Below are 22,520 nucleotides of genomic sequence, written 5' to 3'. Positions count from 1 at the left end.
GGGAGCTATGTAAAGAAAATAGAATTTACTGAATGCCATATTTTGATGTAGGTGTGAAAGTGCTAATTGGTAATCTAAAATTATGATCTAAATAAGTTAATTATTAAATATAATTAATTATAGAAGGATGTTGTTCACATGGGGATGCCCACATCCACAATAATCCACAAGTTTCCTTTTGAAAATTTCAAAGTATGCAGTACTAGAGAGTGTTTTTGAAAATCTCAGTTTTCAGTGTAAATGTAGCACATCAATGCATTTTCAAAAGAAAATGTATTAGTGTGGATGTAGCCTTTTTAAATCAAAAGTTCAATTACACGAATTATTGTTTCCCATCTGTCACTAACTTCGACATTGTGTACTTTAGGAGTACACTAGCGGACTTTCTTGAAGGCCTCGGTTACCTCCGAACTTAAGAAAAGGACAATGAAAATTTGGTAGACAGAATTTTCACGACCCTCCCCTGGACATATGGTAAAAAGGGAGGGAATCATGCCTCTGTACAATCAGATTTCTTCTTCGGAGCCGAGCAGTTGTGCGATCAGCGAGCTGAGATCACCACTGTTCCACTCACCTCTTTAGAGCATTGCTGTTGGATCTATGGCGCATATCAGCGGCTTTCTCTTCTCTGCACGGCAGTGCAGCTTGGCCCCTGGGCACTTTGACAGCATTACCTTAAAGAGTAAAAGAGTATATTTTGTCTAAAAGAGTATACATATGGGCATTGAACATCTTTTTAGAACGTCTTTGTGTAGTTCCTGGATGCAGCAGATATTTCTCTGATTCTGACGGTAATAAGAGCTGCCTCGCGTGTCTGGGCTGCGATCACACGCAGGCAGAATTTTATGAATGTTTCATGTTCTTAATGTGAGAACATAACCATGGCAACGTTGCGGTCGCGGCTTTCTTTCCTCTGAGAGAAAGCCACTTCAGCCGCCCCCCACGCCGCGCCTCCTTCCTACCAGTGATGAAGGCGATTTGGGGAGTGCAGCGGGCTCGGTTTTGCTGGGTAAATCCCCACAAACCACCCGTCCCCAGCAAGCTTGTTTGCTTCCGTTCGGGCTCGAGGTGAGAGCGGCTCGAATTATGGCCAGTCTGTTTACACCCTAGGACCCCGCGAGCTGGATGATGATTTCGCCGCTGCATCGGAGAATGTCACAGCGGCGTTTGATGCTGATGACTCGACTGGGCTGCCACTTTTGGGTCTGCTCGTCCGGTCTGAGCCTGATGCGCAGATGTCTATGCTTGCCCGGGCCGCTGTGAGCACAGGGCTGTACTCCTACCTCCTTCCCCCTCCTCACCCCTCACGGCTAGAATATTAGTTCCTCGGGTCATGGCGGCGCTCACAACCACACACCAATCCCCGTGTTCCTTTCTTCCCGGAGGTGCATGACGAGCTGACGAAGCTGTAGAGGGCACGTTTTACTGCCCAAAACCATCTTCCTCGCTCCTCTGCTCTCACTACCCTCGACGGTGGAGCAGCCCCAAGCGGTCTCCGCCAGCATGCCATGGCCCCCCTGCAAATCCACCAGGCCAAGGCACTTAAAGATCTGCACTTGGGTAGTCCTGTTCCTGATGTTGTGCATGAACTGCGCTCAATGACCAATCACACCCCCCAGGCCACGTAGGTCACAGGGCCAGCACTGGGACGGGCAATGCCCACACTCGTGGTCCAGGAACGACATCTGTGGCTGAACCTGGTGGAGATGTGGGACCCCGACTAAGCCTTCTTTCTCAATGCCCCCATCTCCTAGTTTGGCTTATTCGGCGACACCGTTGAAGACTCTGCCCAGCAGTCTTCGGCAGTGAGGAAGCAGACGGAGGCCATCTCCCACATCATGCCTTGCCGCCATTCTAGCATGAGTCGTGCTCAGTCTGTTCGCCGAGGGCGTGCCCCTGTGGCTTCTAAACAACAGGCAGTTCTGCTTCAACCTGGGCCCAGCTCTCAGCCCCAGCGTAGAGCTCCACGCAGGAAGCTGATGCCCCCATCTCACGAACCACTACCGGGACCCAGAAGGCTCCCAAGCATTCCTGAGATGAAAAAAACAAGGAGCGAGATGGTCATACGGAGTTGGTATCTGGGCCACTCCATCCCCGGTGGAGGGCCGAAAGAGAAACCTCTTGCCGCACCCCACCCGGGCCACGGTACACCCATTGCAAGTAAAAAGAGAGTGGTTCCCTCACTCCTTTGGTCACCTAACCAGAGCCCCCACAAGCCGTTCTCATGGCGGTCTGGCTCAAAGCACCTACAGTCACGGCACCATGGACGTGGACCCCTCGCCACCACGCCCTCGAATGTAGACTCCTGGCAGGCCAGTTCTGACGAAGCTAGAGGACACCTCCATAGGACCTCCTCCTCACCTGCTCCCCCCCGCTGCCAAGCCCCACCAGGAATATCATATGTGATCATCCCCTTAGTGTCCCCTGTTTGGAGATTGGACTCTTATGCTTCCAACTCGTTGCACTTTTGGGCCGGGGCCATCCGACTCGCCAACGCGAATTAGTTCGCCCGGCACTCACCCCACAGGGGTGCGATAGAGCCATCCCTCCAGCCGAGATGAAGCCAGGGTTATACGGCCCTCGCTTTATCGTACCCAAGACAAGCGGTGTGTGGTGGCCAATCTTAGACCTGCAAGTTTTGAACCAAGCCTCACACAGACTCCCGTTCAGGGCTCACGTGGAAATTTATTCAAACGTGTTTCCAGCATCTAGATTGGTTCGCAGCGGCAGACCTGAAGCATACGTACTTTCACGTCTCACCTTGCCTCGGCACAGACCCTTCTTACGGCTCACGTCTGATGGCCTGACGCACTAGTACCAGGTCCTCCCCTTCGGCACGTCCCTGTCCCCTTGCGACTTCACAAAGGTTGCAGAGGCCGCCCTTGCCCCGCTAAAGGAAGTGGGCATCTGTGTACTCGACTTCCTCAATGACTGGCTGATTCTAGCTCACTCTCAAGAGTCTCTGTGCACTCACAGGGAACAGGCACTCAGGCACCTCAGCCGTCTAGGGCTTCAGGTCGACAAGGAAAAGAGCAAGCTCTCCCCGGTTCAGATAATCTCTTTTCTCAGCATGGAGGTAGACTCAGTCTCAATGACAGCGTGCCTCACAAACGAGCGCACACAGCCAGTGCTGAACTGCCTATGTTTGCTCAGACAAGGCACAGCGGTTCCATTGCGGCAATTCCAGATGCTCCTGGGGCATATGACATCCTCAGCGGTGGCCGTGCCCCTCGGATTGATGCATATGAGACCGCTTCAGCACTGGCTTTAGACTCGAGTCCCGAGATGGGCATGATGTCGCAGCAAATACTGTGTTTTCATCACCTCTTTCTGCTGCCAGACATCCAACCCTTAGACAGACCTCTGTTTTCTGTGGACAGGAGTTCCCCTACAGCAGGTGTCCTGATGTGTTCTGGTCACCTCAGACACCTCAACCTTGTTTGGAGGTGTCTGAGGTATCTGGTCACCTCAGACACCTCCAAACAAGGTTGAGGCGCCATGTGCAACGGGCACGCAGCCGCCGGCTCCTCCGCTATTTTGGGGAAAGCACGTCTGGATTCACTCAGACAGCACCACCACGATAACGTGCATGGCGGCGTGCGCTCTCATCATATGTCGCAACTCGGTCACCATCTCCTCCTTTGGAGCCAGCAGCGACTCAGGTAGAACTCATATCCCAGGCAATCTCAACACGGCAGCAGACGTGCTGTCGTGACAGGGCACACTCAGCGGAGAGTGGAGGCTCCACCACCAGGCGGTCCAGCTGATTTGGCAAAGCACAGGTAGACCTGTTCGCTTCCCAAGAGACCTCCCACTGCCCACTCTGGAACTCCCTAGCAGAGGCTCCCCTCGGGACAGACGCACTGGCACACAGCTGGCCCCAGGGGCTGCACAAGTACACATTTACCCAGTGAGCCTACTTGCACGGGTGCTGTGAAAGGCCAGGGAGGACGAGTGACAAGTCACTCTGGTGGCCCCCTACTGGCCCACAAGGACTTGGTTCTAGGATGTCATGCTCCTCACAATAGCCCCTCCCTAGTGAATTCCCCTGAGGAAGGACCTCCTTTCTCAGGTACAGAGCACTCGCTGACATACGCGCCCAGACCTCTGGAACCTCCATGTCTGGCCCCTGGACTGTATGCAGAAGATCTAAGAGGCCTACCACCTGCTGTCGTAGACACGATGAAGCAAGACAGAGCTCCCTCTACTAGGCAACTTTACGCCCTAACTTGTTCATAAAAATTGGTGTTCTTCCCGATCTGAAGACCCGCAGAGATGCGCAGCCGGTTCAGTGCTCTTGTTTCTGCAAGAGAGGTTGGAGGGAAGGCTGTCCCCCTCCACCATGAAGGTCTATGTAGCTGCCATATTGTATGTATATTGTACATACATACATATGTAGGGCTACATGCCCAAGGTTCATGCGACCCCCTTCAGGGACCAGGTAGTGAACCTGCAAGCAAAGCTGCTCCGGGAGGAGGCAGACCCTTTTCGTTTCTGTGTCCGGTGTGTGCTTTGTGTACCTATGTGGACCGCACACAGAGCTTTAGATGTTCTGAGCAACTCTTTGTCTGCTTTGGTGGACAGCAGAAAGGGAATGCTGTCTCCAAACAGAAGCTTTCCCTCTGGCCGTTGATGCCATCACACTGGCCTATCGCACTGGCCTAAAATTACTCTGTACTGGAATAGGTGCTCCAGAGGATGGGCCCTTGTGGATTAATCCCTGTGTGTATTTTCCGTGGTACGGTCCAGTTGCCTGGTTTGTAGCAACTCCTCCATCTCAGCAGGTAGGATCTACCACTGCACCATTTCCACATGTGGACTGAAAACCCATGTGACATATTTCGACACTCTTTACCTCCCCCCAGCCTGGGCAGGTGGTGGTCTCCGCTGGGTCTTTTCCCCCTGAAAGAATAGGAGTTGGAAAAGAAAGCCTTCCCCAATGAGTGTGATAGCGTTAAGATGGCCCCAGGCTCTTTAAATCTATGCGAGAAACATAGAGAGAGAAAAGGCGTGGCTGACACGGCCTGCTCCCATGCTTGGCACGTGGCTTATTTCCCCCCTACGGGGGGAAATAATCCTACCCCGCTTATTTCCCGGGGTACCGGGAACCTAAAAAGTTTAGGATGATTTTATGGGGCATTGGGGAAGGATACGTGCAGTCTGACGCAGCCTGTTGCTCAACTGCCTGCCCGCACCTGCATCAGCAGTGCATGTACATGGTTCAGCACATGGCGTGATTGAATAGGGACCCCTAGTGTCGCTTCACTCAACACAACGTCTAAGTGAGCGACAGATGGGGAACATCTAGGTTACTGTTGTAACCTCCGTTCCCTGATGGAGGGAATGAGATGTTGGGTCCTTATTCTCGGCTCCTCAGTGCAAAACCTGAATGTACAGAGGCATGATTCCCTCCCTTTATACCTGTATGTCCTGGGGAGGGACATTCAAATTCTGTCTGCCAAATTTTCATTGGCCTATTCTCAAGTTCAGAGGTAACCGAGGCCTTCAAGAAAGTCCCCTAGTGTCGCTTCACTCGACACAACGTCTTGTTCCCTCCATCAGGGAATGGAGGTTACAACAGTAACCTAGATGTTTACTCTAGGAAGGATATGTTGGGGTAGGTGTATATTGGTTACAAATAAATAGTTAAAATCTGTCTTAGAGGTGCTGCAAGCAATTTTTCATGAAAAGGTATGCAAAAACTGCTCCTTCCCTCTGAATATCTCACCAGTCTCTGTTACAGCACCAGACTCCGTAAGAAACAAACAAAAATGTGTCTGTGGGCGTTGTCTCTGATGCCTTCTGCCTGCTTTCAACGGAAGCATATCCCATCGATGAACAAGTTTGGAGCTCAGGGCAGGTCTGTCTTTAATGGTTCTTGGTTATTGCTTAAAATCAATTAGTCTATGGAAAAAAATTATGGGATTTTTATTTCTGGAACCAGACTGTTGAGCTCTATAGAACTTGGTGTCAAATTTAACAGATTTAACTTAATTAAAAAAAAACAATTGTGTTTAATAGCAGAGTTTCTGGTGAATAACTACACTACCCATGACCCTGAAGGTAAACCATCCACCAATCAGTGAATTGTGGCCTACAATGCACAACAAACAGCTCTGCAGTGTCCACCCAGTTTCATTACATACTGTGAATGAAGCGATCGAGTTGATAAACCCAAACTGAGAAACACTCACTGGAGTAAATGAGTGACAATTTCCACTTTTCTATCTTTGTCTTGCTTAATTACCTCATCTGTTATTTTCTGTTTCTCTGCTGTGGAAGTTACATACTGCTGTTCCTCTGTAATGCTTCTCACTTCCCTGCCTGAACTCACTCCTATGTGCAATTGCAAACTCTCGTACGTGTCTCTCTGTTCAGCTTAATTTCAAGTGATTCTAGACTGGTTTCAATTCCAACAAGCATCCTTTCATCTTTCCCTTTTACTTAACTATGTCTTTCCTTCTGGTACTCCCAAGCAAGAATTAATTTATGTCCATGTGTGTTTGTACTTTGAACTTGCCTGAGCTTATTTCCCTACAATGAAAGAAATTAAATGCTCTTACTGTGTCGTGAAGCTCAGAGTCACATTACAAGTAATCAGAATCACAAATTACATCAGTGTCAAAGTGACGCAGACATGATCAAAGTGAGGCTTTAAAAGCATTTTTCAGTGCTCATGACAGTTCTTGTGATGTGTAAGACATCAGACAAATAAATATACTCTACTGTTTGAGTCTTTTTTTTCAGCTCTGCATACTAATAGTTCATGGTTCTCCCCCCTTGGTCTGTTTAAATAGGAGAGAAGCTTTAATCAAAGTGGTGAGAAGAATAGCATCTCAAAATGCTATTCTGAGATGCGGGATAGCACTGTTTTGGCAGCACGAGGGGGACCTACACAATATTAGGCAGGTGGTTTTAATGTTGTGGCTGATCGGTGTATATACACTGATGAGTCAATCTATTATGACCACCTGCCTATAATATGCTGTTAGTCTTCCGAGTGCTGCCAAAGAGTGCAGGCCCGCTGAGGCATGGACCCTACAACAGTGTTTCCTAACCTATTTTCTGCCAAGGCACACTTTTTACAACGAAACTATTCTAAGGCAAACCACTATCCCACATAGGCTAACCATCGTCAATATTTTTCCTTTTCAAGAACTTGTCCATGTGTTCTGTCCATCTTAGTAGTGTGTTTATGTTTGAAATTCGGCTATGCAAAACAAAAAAAACAACAACAAAAAAGTAATATACAGTGCTTGCGTTAGACTTTCTCATTTTCCGTCATTTTGAAGGACAGGGTCGTAAAAATTCTGTCATGATCTATTATTACCTTGGAGCGGTAATAAAAGAGACCACTAAAATATGAACAACGCAACATTACAAAAACAAATACGATTAAAATAAAAAAAATTAACTGAACATAACTCAATCGAAAACTCAAACCTTCCTGCTGGTCCGCATCGATCGGTTCTCGTCTGTGCGTGATGAAACGCATCAAGGGAGACTGATACTGAGGCAATTGTCATTAGATTTTGCATCTTTGCCTCGGACAGACGACTTCTCATGGCAGTCTGAACCCAGCGTCAAGCACCACATTGCCCTCCATATGATAAGAGTTGCAGAAAGGGTCACAGAGGGGCGATTTTACTAGTTTACCATGTAATAAAGCAGGAGATGTGCACAATAAACATTGAAAACATGTATTTGGAAGAGAGAAAAAAGCTTGCAGTTGTTTTGATAGCAGAAAGTAATAAAAGACTAATTTATGTTTAGGTCTTAGTGAATTTTAATTTTATTGTTGCTTAGTACTTTCAAAGACTTTGTTGTAAAGTTGCGTCACTTCATAGACTTCAATGTATTCTGCAAGTCATGTGAAAGACCCTTAACGCGTATAAATATCAGTCACATTTGCACATTAATCATTGCTCTTCACAATCACAAAAGTGACCGATTATGGTTTCAAAATGGCAAATTTCTCCGAAAGGTTTGGATCCCTGAAATTATTATTATTTTTCATGCATTTATTTATTTTGTGGAATTTGAACATTTTCCATGGCACACCTGACAATCTTTCACAGTGGTTGGGAAACACTGCCCTACAAGACCCCTGAATGTGTCCTGTTGAATCTGGCACCAAGATGTTAGCAGCAGATCCTTCAAGTCCCGTAAGTTGCGAGGTGGAGCTGCCGTGGATCGGACTTGTTGGTCCAGCACATCCCACAGATGCTCAATCGGATTGAGATCCGGGAAATCTGGAGACCAGGGCAAAATTTTAACTCTTCATCATGTTCCTCAAACCATTCCCAAACAAAGTATGCAGTGTGGCAGGGTGCATTATTCTGCTGACAGAGACCACTGCCATCAGGAAATAACATTACCAGGAGTACCTGGTCTGCAACGATATTTAGGTAGTTGGCGCGTGTCAAATTGACATCCACATGAATGGGCGGACACAGGGTTTTCCAGCAGAACATTACTCAGAGCATCACACTCCCTTCACTGGCTTGCTGTCTTCCCACAGTGATCCTGGTGCCATTACTAGTGAAAACACCAGATGTGTTTTCCCAGGTAAACAGCGCTCACGTACACGGCCGTCCACGTGATGTATAAGAAAACACGACTCATTGGACCAGGCGACCTTCTTCCACTGCTCCAAGGTCTAGTTCCGTTGCTCGTGTGCTCATTGTAGGTGCTTTAGACAGTGGACAGGGGTCATCATGGGCACTCTGAACGATCTGTGTCTATGCAATCCCATAAGCAACAGGGTGTGATACACTGTGTGTTGTGACATATTCCTCCCGTAACCATCATTAAAATTGTATGTGACTTGTACCACAGTAGACCTTCTCTCAGTTCGGACCAGAAAGGATAGCATTCGTTTACCTTGCACATAGACGAGCCTTGAGCGCTCAACGCTCTGTCATCGGTTTTTGGTTTGTCCCTCCACGGACCACTGTCAGTAGTTAATCATCACTGCTGACCGGGAGCATCACACAAGTCCTGCCGATTCAAAGATGCTCTAACCCAGTTGTCTCGCCATAATAATTTAGCCCTTGTCAAAGTTGTTCAGGTCTTTATTCCTGCCCATTTCTTCTGCATTCAACATAGAACTGATTGTTCAATTACCGTCTAATCTATCCAGACCTTGACATGTGGCTTTGTTAGGAAATGATCAATGTTGTTTGCTTCACCTATGTGTGGTCATATTGTTTTGGCTCATCTGTGTCTATACATTGTCCCAAACTACCACCCCAATCCTATCCCACCTACAGTGAGTTGCTTTGGCTTACGAGTGTAATTTTGATACAATTATCCATTTAGGTGTGAAGGACACTGGCTAAACTGCAACACATGTAACCCACGGCATGCAAACAAAGAACAAAAGGCCACAGCTGTAAGCCCTCCACCAGCCCCCTTATAAAACAGCAGCCCAAACCACAGTCTGACTTGAAGCCACAGTCTCCCCCACTGTGTCCTTGCACAGCACAGGCTGCTACAATATAGGTGAGTGTAATGTTCAGACAAAAGGGAGCCAATGCCAACAGAGAGGAAGTTTCTACATCAGTCTAGCATGTTTTTGCCTCCATCTGTGCTGTTTTTCAATTGTTTCTCTATCTATACAATTTAAGCATCTTGCGCAGTAGCGCTGTGTTTTCTAGATGCTACAATAAGTTAAAAATAACTTTTAAAACTGATTCTCAAAACATCTGCGTTCCATTAGATTCATTGTGCTGTATCTTGCTTTTTTTTTTAGCTCAGGAACACATTTGGTCTGAACTGCCCCTTATTGAGTGTAGAGTCTGCTAGTGTTAAAAACAAACTGGAGATTAGTTCTTTGAAGTTTTCTGCTGTGTTCCTGTATTTCAACTGGTGGACCATGTTGCTCTCAATGCCAGGGCCATGGGTTCGATTCCCAGGGAATGTATGCACTGATAAAATGTATATCATGAATACATTGTAAATCACTTTGGAAAATGATGTCTGACAAATGCATAAGTGTAAATGATAGGCTGGTCCTGCATTCATGTAAACTTTTTCACAATATAGACAATATAGTTGAGGATAACGTTTGAGATCCCTGTTTGTGTGAACGCACAGGAATCCTGCAAAATAGTGCAGGGAGAAAACAATGCTGGCACTGTGTGGTACTCTTTAAATCAGTAGGGGTGCAGGGTCGCAGCAGACTCTGGGACCACCAGAGGAAAAGGGGGAGTGGGGATGCAGAGAGAGGCCCAGGTGCTGTGGGAAATTTTGAAGTTTGGATGTTTATGACCCGGAGACTGATTTGACTGCTTAGTGTAGGCGACACATCACATCAGTGAATGGTGAGATTGGTCAATGCAGAATAATGGTGAACCATTCATTTTATAACATCTATAACATATTTTGGTGAATAAGCACCTTTACCGTGACAAAGCCTGATTCTCCATTCTTACAAACATGAATTCCCAGAGTTTCCCGTGCCAGAATGCAAAAGCGCAGAGCAAGTTAATGATCCTGTTAAAATGCCATGAAGTTGTAAAACTGCACTTATCTCTGTCTATATTTAAAACTAGTTTTTCTGTTGCTGTTCTCATGTACAAATGCAGACATGGTTTCTTAAAAAAAAAATGTTTCTATTTATGCATGTGCAAGGCACAAAGAATTTTCTAAGACTGTGGTTGAAGGAAAAGCTGAAGGCTTAAATTATAGCCATTACCTCAAATCCAGGTTTATTGCCAAATGATTATACTAAGCTATAAGCAGCCGAATTTGATAGGGGTAAACCATCAACAATAATTTAAAATCACACATTTTCATGCAAATATCTAGGGATAGGTTGCATGCACTCATTAAAATGGCATATGAGGGCACAGTTCTGCCCATGCTTGCCGTAAGTGGAACTCCTGATTCCATTTAGAACCGCTCTAATTACAACAGGTGCTATTGAATATCATATAATTCCTCTCTGCTGATTCAACCAGCCATGGCTGGAGCTCCCCTGTTGTGTTTTTGGTGTGTATTAATCTACATTAAGTGGCTGTTTCACAAGGGGATCTGTGAAAAGACCACCTGTTATGGGTTATTTGCAATTCATACTTTCAAAGTTGTAATGTAAAGTTGAGCTGCCAAAACCTATAATAATGTATTTTGTAACAAATTATTATATTATTAGTACTTTCACAGAGCGTCATTTAAAATGATATGTACTCAAAATAACCTATACAGCAAAAAATATCTAATAAGTTTTATTATTTAAATACACACTCAATTTATTAGAAACACTTTGGTCCTAATAAAGTGTCCAACGTGGTATTCTGCTGTTTTAGCCCATCCGCCTCAATGTTCAATGTGTTGTGCATTCTGAGATGCTATTCTGCTCACTACAATTGTACAGAGTGGTTGTCTGAGTTACCGTAGCCTTTCTGTCAGCTTGAACCAGTCTGGCCATTCTCTGTTGACCTCTCTCATCAACAAGGCTTTTTCATCCAAAAAACTGCCAATCACTGCATGCTTTTTGTGTTTGGCACCATTACGAGTAAACTCCTCAGTTTTAAAATCTCCTTTAGGAGATCAGCAGTTACAGAAATACTCAACCAAGTCCGTTTGGCACAAACAAATGGAAGTAAAAATAAAATGGAAGAAAGAAAATGGGATGTGTATATAACATAAAATATAAACATCCCATTTATATATTACACTTTCTTCTCCCATTTATACCGAACTTACTAGAAAAGTATCCTCCCAAGTATGTTAATTTAAAAACAAAATGGTATATATGAAGAATTTCATTCAGGAATTTGGCCCCATCATATTACAGAGACTGCACTTATTAGAGTTACAAATGACTTGATCATATATTCTGATCATGACTGCATATCTCTTCTAGTGCTTTTAGATCTTAGTGCTGCCTTTTGACATCATTGATCATGAAATTCTCTTGGATAGGCTTGAGAATTATGTTGGTTCCATTTGTGGACAGACATTAGCTTGGTTTAGGTCCTATTTATCCAACCACTACCACATTGTCTGTGTAAATGAGGAATTGTCAGATCAAACTAAAGTTAAGTATGGAGTGCCACAGGGATCAGTTTTAGGGCCTCGCCTTTTTTCCTTATACTGTATATGCTGATGATACCCAACTTTAAATTTCCTCAAAACACTATGAAATTTCACAATTCTACAAGTTAGCAGAGTGTATCAATGATATTAAATATTGGATGGCTGGAAATTTCCTTCTACTCAATTCCAAGGTACTAATTATTGGACCAGAAACCTCTAAAAATAAGATGCTAAAATATAATTTGACTCTCGATGGATGTACTGTCACGTTGTCTTCTACAGCTATGAACTTATGTGTTGTATTTGATCGCAATCGGTCCTTTGAAAACCACATTTCCAATGTTTGTAGAACAGCATTATTCCATCTCCGAAATATTGATAAAACACATACTCTCTGTTTCTAACGCAGAAAAACGAATTCATGCATTCATGACCTCAAGACTAGATTATTGTAATGCAATCCATAATGCGGTTCCATAAATAAACTTCAGTTAGTTCAAAATGCAGAAGCTAGAGTGCAGACTAGTACCAATAAATATGATCTTATCAGCCCAATCTTAGCGTCGCTACATTGGCTACCTGTTAAATTGCATATTCATTTTAAAATACTTCTAACTACTTAAAAAGCCTTGAATGGTCTAGCTCCACAATACTTATGTGACCTTCTATCACGCTATATTCCATCCCATTCACTAAGATCACAAAATTTTGGCATGTTAATAATACCTAGAATATCAAAATCCACAAAAGGAGGTAGATCCTTTTCCTATTTGGCTCCTAAACTATGGAATAGACTTGCGAAGATGGTTCAGGACTTAGACACACTCTCTCTGTTTAAGTCTAGACTAAAGACTCATCTTTTCAGTCAGGCATACACCAAATGTATCTATCAACTCATAGTTATGCTGTATTAGTTAGGTCTGCCAGAACCAGAAAAACATCTTATATTCTTTAATCCTGTTTTTTCCCTGTCTTAACCTTGGGATACATATACTGAGGTTACCAGAGCCTGTTAGATCCAGCTCTGGTCCTGCTTGATGTCCGACTCCCACTACAACATGTTGCTGAGGGATGAAAACTAACTGCAGCCTGTGCCAGCCAGATATCCCTTCAGTCTACTACGATGGACTTCACAGAGGATGAACTGATGCCAGCACCATCCGTCAGGCTGGGATACTTCACTGGACACTGCCTGAAACTTGGACTTAAGATGGACTCTACAGGAAATTAATCTGCCACAAGCTTACAGTCAAACCACAGTGCACCTTACTGACCTCTGCCTGCATCACCTTGGTCAAAGGATGGACTGCATTCATAAAATGTAATATGTTTATAATAAATTAATTGCAGCCTTCATCAGCCAAATAACAATAGATGATGCATCTGTTTGCACTTCCACAATTAATTAAGAATGTAAATTCTAAGACTTTAGTCATTAATCTTACAGTTAATACAATATATTTTTGTTTAAAAATACACTTAACATTTACTTAGTTTAATCATTTCAAATCTTGACTTTTACTACACATAAATATCTAATATTGGCATTATATTCATGCTATTTAGCCAGAGGGGAACTGGTTATTTTTCTCCTTTAACAAACATCTTACGGAGTTTTGTGTTCCTTGTAACAGTTGTCTTAAGCTGTGCTTTTTTTAAACCATACTAGTATGACTCGAAGACATTATTATATAACAGATTTTTCTGTTGAAGCCTAATTTTCTGAAAATCTGCTTTGAAATTGTGTGTGTTTTGAAAAGCGCTATAAAAATAAAAATTACTTGACTTACTGTATATGGAAAGGGGTTCTCTTCATGTGTGTTTTACCATTCAAAGATTGACAAATTACTATGATAGAAAAATATATATTTTAAATATAATTAGTCTTAAATATATTGCTTGAAAGACACCTAGTTAACTCTAAACAATGGAGCAGCTTAACCACTCTCAAAATAACTAATAGAGCCATTATCCCCAACAAAAGCCACCGCTTTAAACACTCAAGCACTGCAATAGGTGGGTCTGATGGGCCTTTAGTTCTGTGGCTGATGGTCATTACAGTTAATGATTTCAGTAAACTCTGAGTGTATTCCAAAGGGAGTCAACGCACCATAACTCTGACTTCCAAAGTGCTCTTAGGGACGAAACAGGAAAACAGCACGCCACCATCACTCCCCATACAGGAGGCCCAGAGCAAAGACATCAAGGGTAGGGAGTTTGAACACACTGGCCTGCTGGTCAATTAAGCAGCTGCCTCACTCAGCGGAATAATCACTGCCTTTGCATCCCCACACTCGCTGCCTCGATCACCTCCCCAGTGTGGTGAGCCGTAGAGGAAGAGCTGAAGGCTTCTGGGTCCTCCTATCCTCTCAACACTGGACCGGCACAGATTTATGGCAGAGAAGGCGGCAGGTTGTCTCCGTCTCTTTTCCCCATGCAGAACATTTTGGCTGGAAATGCCTGCCCCATAGTCCCTCAACAGTCATCTAGAGAACCACATGTTCCATACAGCAGCTCAACCAACAATATTTCCCCATTGCTCCAACCAGCCTCACTACAACTTTATGCCTCCATTCTAGGGATGTTCAGGTTGCCTGAATGACTGGTAGACAAGTTGATGTTAAGAAAGCCCTGTATAACTATGCTCGTTTCGGGTTTACCTGATCTTGATTGAACATGTTTTTTGTGCCATTTACATAAGACATGGTATTGCATTATAAAACAGCTAGACAGAGCAGAATGGAACAGATTGTAGGAGTTTCAAGACATTTCTAAAAGTTGGACCACTTTCAATGTGACACAACATCGCAAATAGCAATGTTGACACTGAAAAACAGTGCGAGATGCATCAGCCGAAAACATCCATCTAAATGCGTATGGCTGTTGCAGCAGTGCTTGAAAAGTGATACATTTAAAGACACAGTTTTTCCAAGGGTTTTACTGTGCAAAATGTTTAACGGCTAAAGCACAGCATGCTGTCATGTTTATTAAAGTAACAGTTTACCCCCCAAAATTTGCATTTGTTTATGAATATCACAATCCTTCTTTTCAGTATAATAGCAGTTCATACTGACTCATTTTAAAGCTTAAAAAAAGAGCAGAAAGAATCATAAAAGTAGTCAAAGCAACTTGTATGAAAAAAGTACCACAAAAAGTACCTCATATTCCAAGTCTCCAGGAGACATACAGTAGGTTTTGGTTGAGAAATAACCTGAAATATAAGTAATTCTTTTTATGAAAATCTGAAAAAAGAGAAAAGACATCCGTTGTGCATTCATGAGTGTTATGACAGAAGCTTGTTTACAGTGGCTTGCATATTCACACTAGATCGTGTGTTATTTACCACTATAAACAACATTTTAAAAGCTTTATAGTGAGTCACTATTAACTGCATTGTAAGAAAAAGTTGGACCATCATTTTCATTAAATCAGTTTCCTTTTGTGTTCCACATAAAAAAAGACATATTAGTTTGAAATGTCATGTAGGTGGTAAATTATGATGGATTTTGAGTAAACTATTCCTTTAGAGCATCACCACTAAAAATATAAAAATCTAAAATGTAATATTTGAAAAAATCTAGATAAATTAGTCAACCATGCTAATTAACTTGTCAGTTGTTTGTGACGCATTGTGCCACATACTCCCTACTTCATACCTCATTCTCTTTCTCCTTTCATTAGGGAGGTGTGTATTAATATCCTTGCCTGTCAGGTCCTGGTGAAAAAAAAAGCCTCCATTACCCAGGTAAAAGGAGGAACGTTGTATTAAATTACAGCTTACATAAACTACTGCAGGTATTGTGTGACGGAAGACATGAAGCCATCCTTTGTTCTGTAGATTTGATAATACAAGATGGCATCAGTGCCATATGTTCTCACAAATGCTAACAAGTTATAAATTGCCATCAGTACAATGCTCTCTTGTGCTTTCTCATTTAAGGTTGCATACAGGAAATCAAGCATGCTTTAAAGGACTGTGCCATGCCAGTTTTGTCAAACATGATTCGGCACCAGTTTTACATGAGTCCGTCTGACTTGCTGTGCCTGAAATTGCCCCTGCTCCTTTTGGATTGCAGCTGAAAGCTTATGCTTCAGTTTGTTGCTGTTTTAAATGCATAGATGCCATCTGTTTAGCCGGGGAAGTAACAGATTTAACGGCTACCTCAAATTCTAGTGCGTGCGGAACGGTGCAGGCTTTGATTAAGCCTGGATGACTGATGTGGGCTACACATGCTCTGAGTGTGCAAAAGTATAAATAACTGATATATAAAGGGCTGTGGTGCATGTTGAATCGTGGGAGGCAGTCCTTACCAATTACAATGAGTGTGAAGTTGAGGGCGAGGCTGCCAAATCCATTGGTGATGCGGCAGATGTACAAGCCGGCATCCTCCAGTTCCACTTCTTTGATCTTCAGGCTCTGCTTCAGAACCTTGTAGCGGGTCCAGCCTGGGTTCACATTACGCCCATCCTTCACCCACAGCACCAGAGGAGGGGGGTCACCCTCCACAGGGCAAGGCAGTCGCACAGTGTTGCCAAGTGTCGCCATCTGTCTTTCCTCCACATGACGACTCACCCATGGAGGACCTGGAGAGAAAAACCATGTAAGTAACAGTAGAGCATCTGCACAATTTACATAACAATAACTGACCACATAACAATTGGACATAATCCAAAATGTACCATAATTAATGCAAACGCTTTTGCCTGGTCTCTGCTTTGATGGACAATACCTCTCTATATAGTTTCTCCAAAACACTTAATTAGATACTTAAGTCACACTTAAAATATATGATTGCTATATAACAAAATATCAAAGCAAGTAACATTTATTTTAAAGTAATATAGCACAAGCACACAAGAGGGAAACATGAAATCACATGACCAGGGACCACATGACATGAAACAGGAAATAACATGACATGGAACACATGACTATAAAACAGGAAATAAACTTCCAAAATAAAAGACATTAACACAAAACAAAGCATGTTATGTGCAATTTTGCATTACTGTGAAAGAGAAAATAATCCAAAATGTTTACCGGTTGGCAAATGTCTACTGGTTTATCATGTCTACCGCTATATCGCCCACCCCTACTGGCAGTTCAATACTGCAGATATTGTTGACTTTGATGACAAATATCTTGATAAAGCATCTACTAAATAACTAAATGTCAATATAAAAGTAAACGTAAAAACACTGTTCAAAGTCTGGTTGTCGAACAAAGCATATCCATAGTTAATGTGATGAACAACACCTGTGGTTACTTTGCTAGGACACCTGCATATCCACTAAAAATCAAGTTGACACCAGTTGGCTGGGGGTAAGTTAGCCAACTTAACTGGTAAGTTGGCTTTGTGAAAAGGTCAAGCATCATTTGTTAACAGATTCCGCTTGGTTTAATATTTTCTACTATTGCTATCTAGTGAATTTATTATATTTTAAAGTTTGGTTTAGTGTCCAGATACACATCCAAAAAACATTAGGTTATATATTTTACCCAATAACTGGGTTAAACATATTGGGTCGTTCTGTTGGGTTATTCCTAACGTTTATTGAGTTGTTTCTATAATAACGCACCCAGTTGGGTTCAAATTGGTCTCGCGAGGACATTTTAAATTTCAACGGTCGACCAGTGCCACTGCCAACAGAAGGTACAGAGGTAAGGTAATAATATCACGTTATATGAATGTTTTTCGTTTTCTTTCTCAACATACAATAATAGCTGATTAATAAAATAATTAAATAATTTCCCCTTAATTTTGGGTCTGCTGTATTGCTGCTCACTTGGCTACCGACATAGCACTTGCTATAAAGCCAGCCTATTTTAAACTGTGGCATAGAACGTATTAATTGGGATGCTCCACCTAACTTTCTGTATTCGTCTCGACACTTATCTCTGGAAATCATACATAATATTTCATATATATGGCCAACGCGCGAAGAAATTGTAAGACGCCTTGGCTTTAAGACTCATTATCCAGTGTTGCAGACACGGCAGTTTTTCATCAACTGAAAGAAAAATATATTGTCATTTTTATAGTGTAACATTAAAATACTTCAAAGCTGAAATATGAAACATTCTATCCAGAAAGATATATCTGCAAGGCACTAAATTATACAGTATAATACACAAATTGGACTCAACAAGATATTACACCAGGGATCGGCAATCTTTTGACATGGAGTGCCATGTCAAAAAGCGAAAAGAAGCGGGTGCATTTACTCGTGCAATTAATCGAAAGAGAAGTGCTGCTAGTCTCATCACACTTTAATAGTGTTTAGCTTCCCATTCAGCTGATGAAAACACACTGAGTAATCATGAGGAAGGATTACATCAAGATGTAGATTGGAATGCAGGTGCAGAATTTATATAAATATAGTCTACTCTTCTCTTGGTGTTGCGGACATGCCAATGATTACCCCTCCGCATGCCAATGCTGGCACATGTGCCATAGGTTGCCGACCCCTGTATTACACAATAGCCAGCATCTACATGACATTGGGTGATAAGCCTAATCAGAAGCCACTTTTCAGATAGTTCTGTGCCCCTGAATTCACGACGGTTATGACTTTTTTCACGTCGTGACATTTATCACTTTTAATGTGACTTTTTAATGCCAAAAAGAAGCAACATTTTGATGGTGTTCTTTTACCATTGCAGGAAGGTGTCTGGCTCGTTTTGTGATCGCCTCGTTAATGAAGCCCATTGCTTGAAATTGAAATTTCAAGTTGTTAATTCACTTTATATGAACTATACTTTTTTAAATAGGATGTGATGAATTCATATGTGAGGGAAACATTTCAGAAGTGGAACCATGAAACATTAATTACAAAAAAAAAGCTCCAGGCCATGTCACTGCCACGCCAGAATTAGCTCCAGGCCATGTCACAGCCACGCCAGAGTCAGCTCCAGGCCATGTCACAGCCACGCCAGAGTCAGCTCCAGGTCATGTCACCACTATGCCTCAGCTTGCTCCATGCCATGTCACAGCCATGCCAGAGTCAGCTCCAGGCCATGTCACCACCATGCCTCAGCTTGCTCCATGCCATGTCACAGCCAAACCACAGTCTGCTCCATGCCATAATCATCGGTCCAGGCCCGCCTCTGCTCCACTGTCCAGGCCCGCCTCTGTGCCACGTTCCAGGCCCGACTCTGTGCCACGGTCCAGGCCCGCCTCTGCTCCACGGTCCAGGCTCACCTCCATCCCTACGACTCCACCTTGGCTCCGCCCCTTGAGCCTCTCACCCCCCCCCCCCAGACTCCGCCTTGATCCCATGCCCCACGCCCTATCTCGCCACGTCCTACGCCTCAAGACACCCCCACCCCAGAACAGTGGACTTATGTCATGTTTATTCTGTTTTTGTTCATGTGTTGGGGCGTTGGGAGCCACCCCTTAGAGAATGGGATATGTCATGCTTATTCTGTTGGTTACTGTTTTTGTGTCTTTTACTTTGAAAAGTTAGTCCTGTTCATGTCTTCAGGTCCTTCATTTTGAAATTTGTTCACTTCCTTGTCTAGTCATATGATTATCCTGTTCCCGCCATGTTTCATGTGTTTTTTCTCATTGGTTCCTTTGTTTATTAGTCTTGACTTGTTATTGGTTCATGTTTCATTGTCTTGTTATATTGTTTTCAGTCTTGTATTTTCATTGGTGGTCTTGTTAACTTGTTACTCATGTCAATGTTTTATTTATAAAAAAAAAGCTCCAGGCCATGTCACTGCCACGCCAGAATTAGCTCCAGGCCATGTCACAGCCACGCCAGAGTCAGCTCCAGGCCATGTCACAGCCACGCCAGAGTCAGCTCCAGGCCATGTCACCACCATGCCTCAGCTTGCTCCATGCCATGTCACAGCCATGCCAGAGTCAGCTCCAGGCCATGTCACCACCATGCCTCAGCTTGCTCCATGCCATGTCACAGCCAAACCACAGTCTGCTCCATGCCATAATCATCGGTCCAGGCCCGCCTCTGCTCCACTGTCCAGGCCCGCCTCTGTGCCACGTTCCAGGCCCGACTCTGTGCCACGGTCCAGGCCCGCCTCTGCTCCACGGTCCAGGCTCACCTCCATCCCTACGACTCCACCTTGGCTCCGCCCCTTGAGCCTCTCACCCCCCCTCCCCCCAGACTCCGCCTTGATCCCATGCCCCACGCCCTATCTCGCCACGTCCTACGCCTCAAGACACCCCCACCCCAGAACAGTGGACTTATGTCATGTTTATTCTGTTTTTGTTCATGTGTTGGGGCGTTGGGAGCCACCCCTTAGAGAATGGGATATGTCATGCTTATTCTGTTGGTTCCTGTTTTTGTGTCTTTTATTTTGAAAAGTTAGTCCTGTTCATGTCTTCAGGTCCTTCATTTTGAAATTTGTTCACTTCCTTGTCTAGTCATATGATTATCCTGTTCCCGCCATGTTTCATGTGTTTTTTCTCATTGGTTCCTTTGTTTATTAGTCTTGACTTGTTATTGGTTCATGTTTCATTGTCTTGTTATATTGTTTTCAGTCTTGTATTTTCATTGGTGGTCTTGTTAACTTGTTACTCATGTCAATGTTTTATTTTGTTTAAGTCAAGTCAAGTCAAGTCAAGTCAAGTCAAGATTTAGTCAAGTCATGTTTTGTTTGTGTCAAGTCTAGTTTATTCATGTTCATGTTTATGTTTCATGTTTCTAGGTAGGGTTTTTTTTATCTCACTTTTGTTTAATAAACTGCACTTGGGTTCATCACTCCATAGTCTTAGTCCTTGCCAGCAACGTTACACCATTGCCTACTTATTTATTACTTATTTTTTTGTGGTGGTTCTTGTAAATTGGAACATGATTGTAAGTAACTTAATGATAAAAAGGAAGTAAATTGATAACTCAATTGCAACCATTTACTTAATTAATGAAAATGTTTGCAACTTTTAATTTAATGGAAATAAAGCATTTTCAAGATATTTGTAACTTGTGCATTATAATTTATTTACACAGAAATAATAATAATGTCAACAATAATAATAGTACCAATAATACTAGGATGGTTAAAGCAACATTTTGCCCCAAACCCCAATAATTTTGTTATTTTATAACCCAATTATTGGGTAAAACTTGCTACCCAATGCATTGTGTTAAAATATCCCAACAATGGGTCGGTGCTATATCAACCCACCATTGGGCTAAGTGTTGGGTAATTTTTTACCTAACTGATTTTAGTGAGTACTTTTTGGGGACACTATATAGTCAATAATATTATAGACAACAGTATTTAGTGAATTTAAAAAAAAGGTTTTGCAAACATATTACCTACAAGCTTCATTTAATGGCCTGTATAAGTATGAGATATTCCAGTGTCAACAGGTAAAGTTCTCCTCAGTTTACTCCAGGCATATTAATGGTATGGAAAAAAAATCATGAATTGACAGAGACTGTGTGTCCTTTGAGTGCCAGCAAAGTATGTGGAGATTCATTCACCCTGTGGACTGAAATGATCCCAAAACACTCCCAAAAACATAATAATTCTCTGAAATTAACATTCTCTCCTGATTACAACACACCTTGTCCCTCAAAATGTTGTGAGGGGGAAGTTAGGCACAATAATTTACAGGGAATTCCTTTCCCCGCAGAGTCCTTGCATGCACAAGGTCCTATTCATCTGCTCCTTGCAGCTCTCAAAGACTCAAATGTGCAGTTGCTTTCCATTTCCTGGTTGAAAAGCCATAGCAATTGTGTGTGTGTGTGTGTGTGTGTGTGTGTGTGTGTGTGTGTGTGTGTGTGTGTGTGCTGGAAGGCACCTCTCATTCATGCCTAGTACTGTCACATCCTGTTGCTGCTCTAGCAGCTGCTGTGAAAACCACCAATATTATCGAAATTGAAAAATGACACTGCCCCTTAATGTACTTTCTTTCTTTCTTTCTTTCTTTCTTTCTTTTTTTAATATCTCTCAGTTGAAGTGATGTATTTTCACCTGACGTTGCTGGTTGCCATCCAGGAAAGTGCCAGGGGAACAAGCAGGGGGGGAAAAAATGGTTGTTTTGGTGCTTGAATTAAATTACAGTACATTCCAGAATGTTAGACTGAGAAGGCCCTAGAATGGCAGAAAAATTCCTCTCTGCAAATAGAGCGGAAAAAGGTGGAAATGAACATCACAGCAGGAAAGAAGTCTGTGTTTGCCAAATCATACTCATAATTCATTAAGAGTTTAAAGTAATTGGTAGCTAAATTAATCTGAGGCTTTGGAAAGGAATGCAGTTGCATGCTTATAATAAAGATTTCCTTGAATTGGTTGAATCCTCCAGAAAACAATGGATCTTTTCTCTAGCAGGTATGAGATGTGTGTGTGTGGGGGGGATTGCACAGGCTATGTGACATGGACATTATGAACCTGGTGGTTGAATGAATGGAAAAAGAGGAGGGCAACTCCTGAGTGTTTGCTTAAGGATATTGAAACAACCTGGTGGCTACCACAGAGCAGAAGCTAAAATGGCTCATTCCCCTTTTTT

The 22,520-nt window shown here is 43.0% G+C and overlaps 1 protein-coding gene across 1 annotated transcript in view; it reads right to left on the bottom strand.

Moving 5' to 3' along the window:
* LOC127660027 (fibroblast growth factor receptor-like 1) overlaps window positions 1-22,520 on the bottom strand; it is a 59,632-nt gene that overhangs the window by 14,141 nt on the left and 22,971 nt on the right. The window contains exon 3 of the mRNA XM_052150077.1: window positions 16,354-16,626. Within this exon, the coding sequence (XP_052006037.1) occupies window positions 16,354-16,588 (235 nt within the window). The 5' untranslated portion in view covers window positions 16,589-16,626. The remainder of the gene's footprint in view (window positions 1-16,353; window positions 16,627-22,520) is intronic.

Source organism: Xyrauchen texanus, chromosome 19 (genome assembly GCF_025860055.1).
Source record: "Xyrauchen texanus isolate HMW12.3.18 chromosome 19, RBS_HiC_50CHRs, whole genome shotgun sequence".
Lineage (NCBI taxonomy): Eukaryota > Metazoa > Chordata > Actinopteri > Cypriniformes > Catostomidae > Xyrauchen > Xyrauchen texanus.
This window is presented reverse-complemented; position numbering and strand designations above follow the sequence as displayed.